The following is a 15,057-nucleotide window of genomic DNA, read 5'->3' on the forward strand; positions in this document are numbered from 1 at the left end:
TTAATTCACTGAATCCTTGGATGGCGAGAAGCAAAATTTGGCCTTCCATGAAAATGAAAGGCCTTTGTCAAACACTTTATCAAAGTGAATGTTACTTATATGATCTAGAAATTAGAGATGCATAACTACGACCGTTTATTTTTCTCCTGTAGATGACATTCAGGGTGATGCCTTGTCACCCTATTTCGTTTCTAATCGAAATCCCACACAGCAGAATGAACGAGCTCGTGAATTGGTTTTAGAAAGTGGGTCTGGATCAAGTAAATAGCGTGTGTCTGTAATATACAGAATCGCTAAAAGTGAAAAAGGAAAAGAAAAAAAGAACAACATTTTTTCACTTTTCAAAAGGGAAATGCAATTGCAATTGCTTGTTCCATATGATCTCCACTAGCAAGGGCACCATTAATTGTTTTACTTTTTATCATCATTCCTAATTGCAACTTTACTTGGATTAATAATCGGATTCACATATATTGAGTTGTCTTACAATTACATCCAAGTCTGGAAACAGACAGAGATCAAACGAAGATCCCACTAGGCTACATACAGAAACAATGGAATTCGGATATGTCGTGTCCAATAACAGAAAGAAAGCCGATGAGGATCTGCCTAAATTTACATACAAGATGTTGGATCCAATGCGACTCATATCCAAATTTGAACTTTAAAAGTAGAGTCTCAACCCTAATTTCAATCAGTTGCTCCATTTCGCGCATAATTTTTTATATCTAACGTGACTTTTTAACTCTAATCTGATAGCAACATAACAAAAAAGATCACAAAGGTTATATAAAATGTCAACAAGACAAGCAAATTTGAATATGCTAATAAGAAAGCAGCAGTTTGAGCTCAGAAAAACAACGATTGAAATTATCCAGACATCTAATCCCAACTCCAACTCAAGTCCACACACTCCGTGCAGTTCTTTTAGTCGGGAAACGTCAAATCGCATTTTGCCAACAATTCGTGAAGTTAAAAGAAGAAAAAATCCAACACTCCGAAAAAGGACAAATTTTGCACAAAAATAGTTGCATCCACATTGAAAAATAGGTGCCGAGAGTGAGTTCAATACCTCAGGCGTCTAGATCTCCGAGGAAGCAGATTTAATGGCAGCATCCCCAAGAGCCTCGTGGAACTCACCCATCTCGACCTCTCCTATTGTCACTTCTCTGGTCAGAGCTCAGTTGTCCCAAATGACACACTCGGAATCTCCATGAGCGCAAGAGATGTGAGCACAGTGCTGTCTTTGTCATCTCCCCAAAAACTGCATACACTCCTTTTCTCAATCTCAATGTAATGTTTTAGGCCCATTAATGACAGATTCATTTTTCCATTTACAATCACTCTCCTACTTAGATTTGGGGTCCAACAACCTGCAAGGAAACTTTCCTCAAACACTTTTAGGCCACGTTTGATTGCCAGGGAAAATATTGTGCAGCGGGTGAAAAAAGAAAAAAACGTACGACTTTTCTCGGTGTTATCAAACACCGGTAATTTTACTGCGGTAAATAATGAAATCAAGGGTAAATTTCCCCCGAAAAAAAAGTCGGACCCCGGAGGGTCCGACTTTTTTTTTGAGAGAAATTTACCCTCACATAAAATTTTTGCCCTTTAGGGCTTCTTCTCGCTCGCCGCTCGCCCCGACCACCTTGCGAGCTTTCCCTCCCCTGCTACTGCTTCCATGTCACTCCCTGTTATTCTCTCGCTTCCTCTTCCTCTCTCCTCGAGTTTTTCTTCTCTTCTCACCATGATTTCCTATTTCTCGTTCTCCCCCATGACGATCCCTAACGTGAAAGACAATCAAGTACGCATCTATATCCTGGCAAACGATGGCGATTGGAAGCAGCACTGTCGCAGAATGCAGGTCCAACAGGGCGATCAATTCTCTGTTCATCAAAAGTCTCATCAGCAGGGTTGTTTTTTGCAAGAGATGGCCTCTTGCTGAAGCGATGAATCTTTTGTTGCTCATTCTGGATAATGGATTGTATACCAAATGGAATCCCACTCATAACACGTTGGATCCATTAAAAGATAGTTCCTTGAGAAGCTGAGGTCCATGTGGACCGTTTTTTTTTGTTGTATATACTTCTCATTTTTGTTGAAATAAAAGGATGTGGGCTTAATCCCCAAACAACCTTTGTTCGGACGATCCTGTCCGTTACAAAGAGATAAGGAGGCGATCCACCATATTTGGGAAGGAGATATCTATAGATTTGGGTGTTTCCTCAATCAGCACAGATTTGAGCGTTTTCCCATATCGACGCTATCTTCTCCATGATCGTAAGAATCAATACCAACAATATCAGTTGGAGGATTTTTCGTAACTCCCTTGATTTTGCGTAACTCCCTTATAAAGATGTTTCCATCTAAAAGTGTTTGTAACTATATATAAAGAGTGAATAACTCCTGTAAATATAAGTGAAATAATATGAAGGAGTAAGCCCATTTTTCTCTCGTGGATGTAGGCTACAAAGTGAACCACGTAATATGTTGCCTTCCTATGCTTCTTTCTTATCGGCACTCTCTATTTCTTCATTATATTCGTTTTAACATGGTATCATAGCATGGCTTTCCTGAGCATCTGGAGTTGATTCGTGTGATTATTGTTCTTCTTTCACAAATCAAAAGCAGAAAGACGATTTTTTTGGAGTCCGACTACTTTCAGCTGTTAAATCAATCTGATTCGCAGATCAAAACGTGTTTTTGATCATTTGAGGAGACAGCTGACGAAATTCCGAGCATTTTGAGCTCTTACTCGCCAAAAACCGTTGAGAAATAAGGGGAAAATCGCTTTTTTGAGGTCCGCCGACATATTTTCTGCTTTGTCCGGCTTGAAAGAGGGGATTCCGGCGAAACCCGAAGAACCCGGTGCCATGTTCTTCGTTCTCCGACGAGTCGGGTGTGTCCCGACAATTCACCGTGTCATTGTTGTTCGGCGAGTCCCGCAAATATGACTAGTGTCTGCTCTTCATCGATTTCATTGGCTGTCCTGCTCTTATTTACTATGGCCGACAACAATCAATTCAGCAGCTCCAATAGTTCGAAATGGACAGGCGATCAAGGTCATGGGACGCTGAAAATCACCTCCATTCTCCTCAACGACACCCACTATCTTTGCTGGGCCAAAGCTGCTCGTCTTTTTCTGAGTGGACGATCCAAAGTGGGATACATCAATGGTCGAATCTCACCTCCTCCCAAGACCGATCCTAACCATGAGGATTGGAAATCTGAAAACGATATGGTAATGGTCTGGTTTATGAATTCCATGGAACCTCACATTTCTAGTCTATTTCTGTATAAAGAAACTGCGAAAGAAATATGGGATACATTGAAGCAAATGTACAGCAAGCAAAACAACCTTGCTTGTGTGTACCAACTTCAACTTGATATTGTCAATCTCACCAAAGTCGGCAAGCAAACCGGTCTTTATTTAAACAAACTACGCAGCTTGTATGATGAGCTTGCACAATAAAGACCTGCCACTGCCGATGCCGACGTTTATCAAAAAAGATTTGAGGAGGACAAAATTTTCAAAGTTCTTGCTGGTCTTGGACCTGATTATGAGAATCTTCGCAGCCAGATTCTTATGACTAATCCCTTGCCAAGCTTTAATCAAGTTTGTCAAGCAATTCAAAGAGAAGACAATAGAAAAAAAGTTATGAACCCGATACCCAAATCAGAGTTATATGAAGAGGGTCCGGAAAAGATGGCGTGCATAGCTCGGTCTGAACAAAATACATGGAAAGCTGATTCAAAAATTCAAAATGGTAGAAACAATCTCCAACGGAATCGCAGCAACCTCAAATGTACTTATTGCAAAAAAATCGGACACCTTCGAGAAAGATGTTGGGAGCTCGTCGGCAGACCTGTAAGAGAAAAACCGGCTGCCCCATCTCATTCTCCTCGAGCTGATCTTGTTACAAAAGATTATTTAGAGAAATTTTTTCAAAAATTCTCTAAAACAAATCTGGTATCTACTCATCCAGTCGGCAATACCAAGGAAGGTAACAATCTTGCTCTTTGCACTCATTCTAATAATTCTATTTAGGTTGTTGATACGGGTGCAACTGATCATATGACAAATGATGCATCAAGGTTAACTGCGATTGATTGCATGAACAAAAAGCCAGTATTCACAGCCGATGGATCACATATTGCTCTTGATGGAACTGAAAAATTTTCATTCTTTGAAAACACATCATCTTCAGTCCTTTATGTTCTTATTCTCTCCACTAGTTTGATGTTCGTTAGTAAGTTGACTAAGACTTATAATTGTCTGGCAATTTTTTCTCCCAAGAATGTGATATTTCAGGATCTGGAAACAAAGAAGGAGATTGGTAGAGGATGACAACAAAACGGGTTGTATCTGATGGAAACTCCTGGTGCTAGCTTTCTCATACATACTAATATGGAAAAGAAGAGGCAAGAATACCAAATGTGGCATGCACGATTTGGACAGATTTCAGACATAAGCTTGAATATGCGTGTTCCTAATATCACCACTGACGAACACTCTTGTGATGCTTGTGAATATTCCAAATCTACTAGACTGTCGTTTCAATCATCTACTGAACGATCCACAAATTTCTTTGATTTAGTGCATTCTGACGTGTGGGGACCAACTTCTATGGAATCCTATACGGGATACAGGTACTATGTGACTTTCATTGAAGATAAATCTCGCATGTCATGGATATTTTTTCTTAGAAATAAAAGTGAAGTTTTTAAAACATTTCAAGACTATTACAATCTTGTTTACACTCAGTATGGTGCACAAATTAAGAAGCTTCGATTTGATAATGGGGGGGGGGGGGAATATGTGAATAAACAGTTTGAAGAATTCATGAATAAAAAGGGGATTCAACCACAACTTACATGTTCTGAAACTCCCCAACAAAACGGGGTGCAGAAAGGAAAAATAGACAATTTCTTACTATCGATCGCGCTCTCATGATTCACATGAATGTACCTCAAACGTTTTGGGCAGAAGCGATTGGTACTGCTTGTTATCTTGCCAATAGAGTTCCAAGTTCTAGTATTGAAAATCAAGTTCCCCTTCAAGCTTTACTTCAAAGATCGATTTATATTACACATTTAAGAATTTTTGGGTGTAAATGCTTTGTGCATATACAAGAAAAATTCTGAAATAAACTTGAGAAACGAGCATTCAAATATGTTTTTCTTGGGTACTCTAGCAAGAAGAAAGGTTATAGATGTTTTGAACCAAGATCAAGAAAGTTTTTTGTGACTCGGGATGTGAAATTTTTCGAAAGTGAACCTTTCTATGGAGCACCGAGTCAGGGGGAAACTCACACGCAAGATCAAGGTACCACTATGACTGCCCCCACTTCCTCTATTACATCCGTCGATCCTGCTGCTTCCCTTCCTCTTCCTCTTGTTGACGTTTTTCAAGTTCCAGTTGTTCAAACCCAGAACCAAAACCAGCAATCTAGTGAACCTATCGTCTTAGAAAACCCAAATCAAGATAGTAATCCAAACCAAGATAGCAATTCCCAACCACCGGTGTCACACCATAACCAAACCCTTGAACCGACACTTAGAAGATCAACTCGTCCCTCTAGACCACCGCCAAAACTAAAAGAGCTCTATATATATCTATCAACCCAACACGTTTATTCCATAGACAACTACACTACCTTTGATACCTTATCCAAACCATACCAGTCCTATATTTTCAATACATACTCTCATCATGAAACAAAAAACTACGAGGAAGCAAGTGTGAATCAAAATTGGCAGGTTGCTATGGAAGAAGAGTTGTCTGCATTAAAGAACAACAAAACTTGGGAGCTAGTACCGTTGCCCGAAGGGAAGCGAGTCGTTGGATGTAAGTGGGTTTACAATATAAAATATCATAGTGATGGTTCTATAGAACGATACAAAGCTCGTCTCGTTGCTAAAGGTTTTACTCAAACTGAAGAGGTGGACTACAATGAGACCTTCACTCCTGTCGCTAAGATTAATAGAGTAAGGATTTTCCTATCAGTAGCATCAATCAAGCGGTAAAAACTAGAACAACTTGATGTCAAGAATGCATTTCTTCATGGAAAGATCAACGAAGAAGTTTACATGCAAGTTCCTCAAGGCATACAACATAAGAAAGGGTATGTGTGCAAACTAAAAAAGACACTTTGTGGCCTTAAGCAATCCCCTGAGCTTGGTTTTCACGTCTAAGTGAAGCGTTGGTTAAAATTGGGTTCAAGCATAGTAGCGCTGATTATACTATGTTTGTTGTTATTTGATCTTCAAAACTAACCATTTTGCTTGTTTATGTAGATGACATCATATTGACAGGTGATGACAAAGATTTCATGGCTCAAGTCGAAATCTATCTAAATCAGCAATTTGGAATCAAAGATCTCGGGATCCTACGATACTTCTTGGGTATAGAAGTGGCGCATTCCAGAAATGGAATCTTTATATGCCAAAGAAAATACACTCTCGACCTCTTGAAGGAAACCGGTTTCCTGGGTGCCAAGGTTGCAGACACGCCCCTTGAAATGAACTGCAAATTGAAGAAAGAAGAAGGGAAAAACATAGAAAGCATTCAAAGTTTTCAAAAGTTGGTTGGAAAGCTTATATACTTGACTGTCACTCGACTGGATATCACTTATGCTGTCAGCCTAGTAAGTCAATTTATGCACAACCCGAGGTCAAGACATGTCGAAGTTGTTCATAGAATCTTGAGATATTTAAAAGGAATTCCAGGGCAAGGAATCTTGATGAAACGAGATCAAAAAATAGATGTAACTGGATATTGCGATGCTGACTGGGCAGGGGATCCAAACAGCCGAAAGTCTACATCAGGATATTGTACGTTCGTTGGAAGAAACTTGGTAACTTGAAAAAGCGAAAAACAGTCAGTGGTGGCTCGATCGAGCGCAGAGGCTGAATACAGGGCCATGGCATCATGTACATGTGAGTTGATATGGATAAAAGCATTGCTCAAAGATATAAAGATTGAAATAAGGGAGTCTATGAAGCTTATGTGTGATAACATTGCAGCAATCTACATTAGGGCTAATCTTGTTTTTCATGAACACACTAAGCACATCGAAGTTGATTGTCACTTTATTAGATAAAAAAATACAAGATGGAACTATTAACACACCACATGTCAGAAGCGAATTTCAACTTGCTGATATCCTTACAAAATCTCTTGGTAGGGATCGCCATATATATATTATACGCAAGTTGGGGCATATTGACATCTGCTCACCAACTTGAGGGGGAGACTGTCCGTTACAAAGAGATAAGGAGGCGATCCACCATATTTGGGAAGGAGATATCTACAGATTTGGGTGTTTCCTCAATCAGCACAGATTTGGGCGTTTTCTCATATCGACGCTATCTTCTCCATGATCGTTGGAATCAATACCAACAATATCAGTTGGAGGATTTATCGTAACTCCCTTATAAAGATGTTTCCATCTAAAGGTGTTTGTAACTCTATATAAAGAGTGAACAACTCCTGTAAATATAAGTGAAATAATATGAAGGAGTAAGCCCCTTTTTCTCTCGTGGATGTAGGCTACAAGTCGAACCACGTAATATGTTGCCTTCCTATGCTTCTTTCTTATCGACACTCTCTATTTCTTCATTATATTCGTTTTAACAGATCCCCCTTTTCCTGCCGGTATTGAAGAAGATTCAACCGAGGTTAGGAAGAACCAGCATCGGGTTGCTGGTGAGTTGCTGGTGAGTCTTCTTCTTCTCTCTCTCTCTCTCTCTCTCTCTCTCTCTCTCTCTCTCTCTCTCTCTCTCTCTCTCTCTCTCTCTCTCTCTCTCTCTCTCTCTCTCTCTCTCTCTCGTTCTTTCTCATCCAGCATCTGGGGTTTTAATCAATGCCTTTTTTTCCTCCTAAAAAGGGAGACAGATTTGCTTCAAAAGAAGGGAGGCACATATTTCTGCAGTGTGCGGTAGGTTGCCTCCTACTCACAGCTCTTGTGATAGTGGCGGAGCAGCTTGTGTGCCTACTTGAACTAAAGCTATCGCCAGCAGAGAGATTTGAAAGAAAGCTGACTCTGCCTCTGCTTGCTAACTCGGTGTCTGTTTGTGTCTCCAGTGAATGTCTCAGTGTGTTGTAACGGTCAATAATTTTTTCCATAAAAAAAATTTCCTATTTATCAAACTAAGGATTTTTTACCTTGAAAAAAATTTCAGGCCATCAAACATGGCCTGAAACAGAAAAAAGAAAATTTTACCTTCATGTCAGTTTACCGTGGATTTTTTTCCCCTGAAAAAATCCCCCCTCAAAAAACAACCAACTATGGATTACAAAACAAAAGCATCTTATCATCTTGCTACTCAAATAGAATCTCTCTTAGGAGCACGCCGAGCAAGAAGCCCTCGGGTTCGAGGATTGAAGGTTTATGCTTATTTCCTTGTCTCACTACTTTGAGACTGAGTAACAGCTCTATAAATGGGACAGTTCCAACGTGTCTCTCTAGTCATTCCTTCCTCGATGAGCTAGATCTCCATGGCAACTACTTAACTTGTAGCATCCCACCATCACTTTTCACACTCCCTTCCCTTCTTTGAGTTTACTAGATCTTGGGGTACAATAGGATCAGTGGTTCACTCCCTGAATTCTACAACCCAAGTTCAACTTTGGAACAACTTTCCCTCGGTAACAATTTACTTAGTGGAGATATCTTTTATTTCATGGGTAGCCTGCCTTTTTTTAGAAGAAGCTAGCCTTTCCTGCAATGATTTTACTGGTTTCATCAGTCCGCATTTTTCGAGCCCTCACCTTACCGGACCTCTCCAATAACATAAGGTTGACTGTGGAGCTAACCCATTTTAACGATGATCCATCCACATGACATTTCAATGAATGACTGGCAATTGAAACAGCTAAACTTAAGCTTTTGTGACATCCAAACTTTTCCCAAATTCATTTGCAAACTACAGGGACTTCAGGATCTCGACCTTTCCAATAACAACAAGGGAAAATACCGTCTTGTCTATGGTGGATTACTGGTTTATGATCTCTGATTCTTTTTATCATAACAAGGTAAGTGGGTTTCAACAGCCGGCCAATGTCATTAGGGAAATTGGTACTCATGAGTTGTCTTTTCTGGCAGCCTCAAGCAATCTAATCAATGGACCAATCCCAGCTTTCTTTTGCAACTATAATACGGCCGTTTGGGCTTGTCAAACAATGCTCTCACCAGGTGCTATACCTCATTGTTTTTACAACATGATCAGACTGAAGCTGAGAAAGAACCAATTACAGGGACAAATTCCAAGTGGATTCATGCATATAGAACTCTCAACTTGAACGGCAACTTTCTTACTGGTAAAATTCCAAAGTCCCTCTCCAATTGCACAACTTTGATTGCTCTGGATCTAGGTAACAATGAGCTAAGTGATACATTTCTCGCTTGGTTGGGTCAACTGAACAGTTTAATAAGTGCTGTTTTAAGCTCCAACTATCTCTATGGACCCATTTCTTGTCTGCAAGCCTTTCCTGCATTGAAGGTCTTGGACGTATCTAGCAATCATTTTGAGGGGTCTCTCCCACATAAATTGTTTGAAGGAGTGGAGGCTATGATGTATAAAGACTCAGAGGATGATGATGATGAGTATGTACTGGAAGATCTTGCTTTTGGTCTCGTGACTAGGTTTTCACTTGTTATTCCTATGGACATGGTGAATTGGAGGACACAATTAAAGGGGAAGTGCGTTCAGTCAAAAGCATCAAATGGGGCTTGAATATCATTGACTTGTCCAACAATAAATTCACCGGCAAAATTCTCGAAAGAGATTGGGACATTGAAGTTTTTACATGGACTGAATGTTTCTCACAACCAACCATGCCGGGTCATTCGGCGATTTGCTTGAAACTTAAAAATAATAATAACTTAGAAAAATGCTTACATTTGCGGATAATTGAATTGTTCCTTATAAATGCTATTTTCCTTATCAGAATGAACGAGCTTGCAAATCGGTTTTTGTGTTTTGGATTTAGTCCCAGAAAGATCATTTTGAAAGAAAAAATAATGATTGACGACTCATCGACATTCCGATAGACGAGCGAGCACAGTCCGGGTTAAGCGCTGTGGTTCCTTCATCTCCATTCGAGATAGAGCCCCTGTCCCCATTGCTGTCGCTGGACAACTTTCCCCAATTCTCTTCGGACCTTTCAGCAAGTAAGCTCTAGGGCCCTATTTTTGTGCTCCAAATGGCTCCCATCTCTTAGCCCAATTCCTCTAGCTCCATCACTGTTTCTTTTTCGAGAATCATGGCCAGAACTTGGATGATCTGCCAGCCATTGACGTTTATGCTTTTTTTCGATTCCATAAGACACAAGAATCGGAATCGAGAGTAACGCGTCATTGCCATTTTCCTTTTTGTTTTTCTTTAGTTTATAGATATGATGAATCCGATTCCAGATCAGTTCCTAGCTGCCGTGCATCTGATCCGATTCCGGTGCGGTCAAACTTGGTGCATATCGATCGACCACCAAGTATTTGTGCGTATACGGCTGCATATCATGCCAAACCCCAAAATGCAGAGGTACCAGTTCTTCTTTTCCGTTTCTTTTCCCTGTTTAGGTTTTAGAAATATGCATATCTTCATTTTCTTGAACAGAGAAATTTAACTTAGAACAAAGCCTTTTCAGGACGATTCGGAACTATTATCGACCTTTCTCTCTCCTATTCATGGAACTATTATCGACCTTTCTCTCTCGCATTAATAGTAATGAAAAGGCGCCATAATCGTCTGGCTTAAGAATTTTGTTAAACATGAGCTTTAATGGGTTTTACTGGCTCATCGATCGGTTTGCAGCCCTGCTGTAATGTGGTAAATCTTAGGCTTGATTCACCCCCTTTGAACAGCCTTTGCTAACCTCATTTACCACCTCATGTGGACCTTATTCCCATGGCTATTGTTAGTGGAAGCAATGAATATTGTCAAGTAAGCCATAATAAATGTGTTTGGAGAAGTACATGAAAGACTTTCTGTGTAGAGTTTGCAGGAGTAATTTAATGGTTTTCATGAAAAAGGAACCACCCAATTGATCAGCTTTGATTTGAGAGGCGGTGCGTCCGCTGCAGCAGAATTAATGGCAGTTGCTTCACAGCAGGAAATTCCACAAAAGCGTGGAAGCTGGACCCTCCGGATGGTCCATCTTGATCCAACCGTTCTGGAAGAAACGTTTCCATCGCACCTACTGAAGAACATTTAACGCTTTGGGAGTAGAAAGGAGATGCCGGACGACTTTGAAGGAGAGCCAGGAAGTGGAGGCCTAGGTTTTCTTTCCAGAATAGCTTCAGCTGAGAAGAAGGCAGGCTCCTAAAAATGGTTGGACCGTCTCCATCATCTTTTCAATCCTAGGCTCCTATGCTTCAATAATTCTACAATGTGTACTGCTCGCCCCTTCTCTCTCTCTCTCTCTCTCTCACACACACACACACACTCATATTTGCCTGGCAATTTGAATTATTTCTTGTTTCTGTTTCTGTCCTGCAATACAGGATGAACAATGGCACCAGAGGAAGGGAGCAGTTTTTATTTAATTTGGTGCATAAACAGTACTTTAAGCCACTGGTCAGGAAAGTATGAAGAGAAGCAAAAGAAATATAGAATGCTCAAATAATGCAAGAAACTCCATTTTAGGAGTCAAAGATGGAGAAATTGAATGCGGTTACATCATTGATGGGCTGTTCATATGGAGAATTAAACTGCCCAAAACTTCTGCTCTTCTCATTATATTTGATTAGCTGTTTGATTTTATAGCTCATATGCCGTTTTGTTTGAACCAGAACAGGTGGTGACCAACCGGTGGTAAGTGGCGGCGTCATGTCAACCAGAATTTTTAAGTCCTTGAAAGGCTTTATTGTAAAGCTCACTCTGGATTTCCCTCTTGAAGCGTTCGTCGCCATTCAAAAAGGGAGGGGAAAAAAAAATACTCAAATCAAATCAACATTTGGGAACGATCTAATTCAGATCAGTGACAGGAAAAAACAGCCCGTCAGATTTTATTTATGTATAGAACAGCTCATTATGCTGCCTGTTGTCTAGGAGGTACCTCCATGAACTGAGGTAGAATTAGAAAAGAGGGCTTCAGCCTTCGGTTATGAGCTTTCCGGCCGATCGAAAAAGAACAAAAATGTGAGTGTTAAAGGGCTCTAGAAGGCCATGTTGAACAAAGCAAGGTGGGCTTCGGTAGAATGATAAAGAGTTTGTGGGGATTTTTCGTAAAATACTCCAAAAGATATTCTTTTCTTTAGAAGGCTCCAAACGAAGGAGCATCAATTTTCTTTGTCAAAACATGCTAGGGTTCGAGGATTCTTTGGTGCAAGAAAAGCCATGAAAATATGACTCATAATTGAAGGAGCAGTTGTCGTTATGTTGCTGTGAAACTGTCAGGGGACAAAGGAATGCTACCATGCTTTAGGCTGAAAGCCAGAACCTCAGTCTGCGGTCAGGTCTCAGTCGATACCTCTCCAAGGTAGACTAAAGTAACCATGATCTTTATGAATTTCGTTCTTCCTCCTTTTAAAGCTCAATAAAATTGGAAACCTTTTAATCAACAAAAGAAAAGAAAAGATTTGCCGGATGATTCACTTGAGAACTTGGACATGTCACAACCAGAAACATAAAAGTGTGGAAATGTTGAAATCCCATATCAAGTTTGTTTCTGTTGTTATAATAAACATTAGATTCCATGTCGACCATCTGCTGCATCAACAATCGACGACACCAAATTAAGACCCGATCTCCCATACACATCCATAAAAATTGATCATCTCCATGTGACCCAGAGAAGTAGTCTGTTTCAAGGACGACTCGGGGGTGTAATTAACACAGCAGTCGCAGTGAAACACTATATACATAATTATATATATATATGCATTATTGAGAGAGGGAGTAAGAGAGAGAACCAAGTGATGAAGTACAGTAAAAAAGCTACAGTATCCAAAAAAGCTGCACTCGAGAGGTCCTCTACTAACCTTAGCATGTACAAAATTCTTTTACCAGGCTTCATAAAAGCCCTCATACACCTGCTCTTTTTTTCATGTGTAAAGAAAACAAAACCAAGAAAGAATCTGCAGAGGGCTTATTGTACAAGAGCCATGCAAGGTCGCATTCTGAAAAATGACAAACATACTTTTAAATTAGCAACACAAGATGTCATCCATTTCAAAGAACAAAAGCCGAACAATCTCCACTGTAAACCTAGTGCCTTCAAAACACCGCAGTGAGAAAAGGAAAACTTCAATAATAAAAAGTTTGGTTTGATGATATAACACAAAGAAGCTGTTTGGTAGCCCTGATTCGAGTCTTTTTCTTCCATGTGACAATGTACCCAATGAATGGTAGCAGCTCAGGAGGGATAGACTTAGGTTGAGAAGGTGGTTGAGAATTAGATGGTGAGGAACAAGCAAACATGAAAGTGGGGTGGTAATGCTGGCATGGGGTCTTACAAGATCAAGAAAAGGTCTTACAAGGTCAAGAAAAAGAACACGGGTAAGACAATACCTAATTGAATGGTGGGAGCAACAAGAAACTAAAGAAAGAGATGAAGGTAAAATTACTAAGGGGAAAGCTCAGGTAGGATAGCGCCATTCTCATGGCTGTAGCATTCTCATCTGGGCATCTGCCGGGATGCTGAAGCGAGTGACTCTCTTCCATCCGATCTTCCTTTCCATGGAGATGAACGATCCCATCTCTTATCACAACTCCCCTTCTGCAACGAACCTACCAAAACACACACCCACACGCGCGCTAGATGTGTGAAGACGGAAACAATTGATCCGTGACAAGCTGATAAATGATACATATACATACCAATGGAGGACTGGAGACTGTATAAGATGGAGAACTTCCCTTCCATGAAAACCTACACAGTGATATACATGGAAGCACATAATTGAAGCTTCATGTTGCAGAAGACACGTATGCTCAAAATTTGAGTTCACTTACCGACCAGTGCTTCTCTACGGTGAGAGATTCGTCGAGGGGAAGAGAGAGAGAGAGAGAGAGAAAAGTGAGTGCAAGAGGTCTCTCGACACTCTTCTCTCTAATAGCATCTGTGTGGGAGAGAGAGAGAGAGAGAGAGAGGGTTTCTTTGAGGATGATTCGGGCAGCTCGGGAGGGCAAGATGATGCTGCCCGTCGGACGGAGCCAGCGGCCATATGAAGCGCAGAGGGGATAGATAGCTCCACCTCGCCCGGCACACCACTCGACGCGTTTTACTCGGTCACCCCCGCAACGGCGTCTCACCACCAAGCCGGTGATAACCCCGTCGCCGCTGGCCACCTCAGCAGTCAGCAGATCTTGATGATGACGTGGCCGCGGTGGATACCGTTCCACTGGACGGCGGTGAATACGGTCACCGTGATGGACGGCGGTGAATGCGGTTGTTCCGGCAGACGCACGGTGAAACGGCATATCAAATGAAGGCTGGCGCGCCGGCCAGATTAGTTTTAGCCGAAGGTCCGTCTGCGTGCTGACTGACGGTAATGCCCGTGTCCACAGTGTACTGCAGAATGAGGTTTTTCACTGATTCATGAAAGCCCTTGAAAGTAGCGACATGCGTCAGCCCAGTTTCTCAGCCTCTCACACACACACACAGCCCCTTCGAAGTTCAAAGATTTCATTTTGTATCTTTTACAAATTCATCTTGTTACTTCTATTGAACTCGCAAAATAAATATCTTTTGGCGAAAATACATCTGCATGGATCTGCCACTCAATTGTCATATAATTTATTCAAGGCAATTGGTGTTCACCAAGATTTTCATTGCTGAAATAAACAGTCATCAACTATTCGCTACAGCCATTGATACTGCCATAATTGCATGCTCTGTTTCTCACTCAAAAGTAGGCTGCTGGTTCAGTATTAATTGAAAAACACGCAGGCTCGAATCTATATATAAATATATAAGAAGGCAGGTGGTAGGGCATGGTAACAATTATTTTCGAGCATGATTAAAAGGAAGGAGCGAGAGGAGTTTTGTGGCACAGATGCAGTCCAACGTCAACTTCTCTTTTTCTTATATCATTTAGGACCCAAGGACGTAGC

The 15,057-nt window shown here is 40.9% G+C and overlaps 1 protein-coding gene across 2 annotated transcripts; it reads right to left on the reverse strand.

Moving 5' to 3' along the window:
• Positions 1 to 12,843: 12,843 nt before the first annotated feature.
• Positions 12,844 to 14,749, reverse strand: LOC116261995 (uncharacterized). 2 transcript variants are annotated; one of them, XR_004174385.2, is made up of 3 exons: positions 13,957 to 14,744; positions 13,822 to 13,873; positions 12,844 to 13,731 (listed from the first exon to the last, which is right to left on the reverse strand). XR_004174385.2 is itself a non-coding variant. In XM_050079866.1 (3 exons), exons 1-3 carry the CDS (start codon positions 14,422 to 14,424, stop codon positions 13,513 to 13,515), a joined length of 735 nt encoding a protein of 244 aa, XP_049935823.1. In that variant the 5' UTR covers positions 14,425 to 14,749; the 3' UTR covers positions 12,844 to 13,512. The 2 variants fall into 2 exon arrangements, 1 of the variants encoding a protein (XP_049935823.1); XM_050079866.1 differs by having other exon boundaries at positions 13,961 to 14,749.
• Between the last annotated feature and the right edge of the window lie 308 nt (positions 14,750 to 15,057).

The sequence above is a fragment of the Nymphaea colorata genome, chromosome 10 (genome assembly GCF_008831285.2).
Source record: "Nymphaea colorata isolate Beijing-Zhang1983 chromosome 10, ASM883128v2, whole genome shotgun sequence".
In the NCBI taxonomy this organism is placed as follows: Eukaryota; Viridiplantae; Streptophyta; class Magnoliopsida; order Nymphaeales; family Nymphaeaceae; genus Nymphaea; species Nymphaea colorata.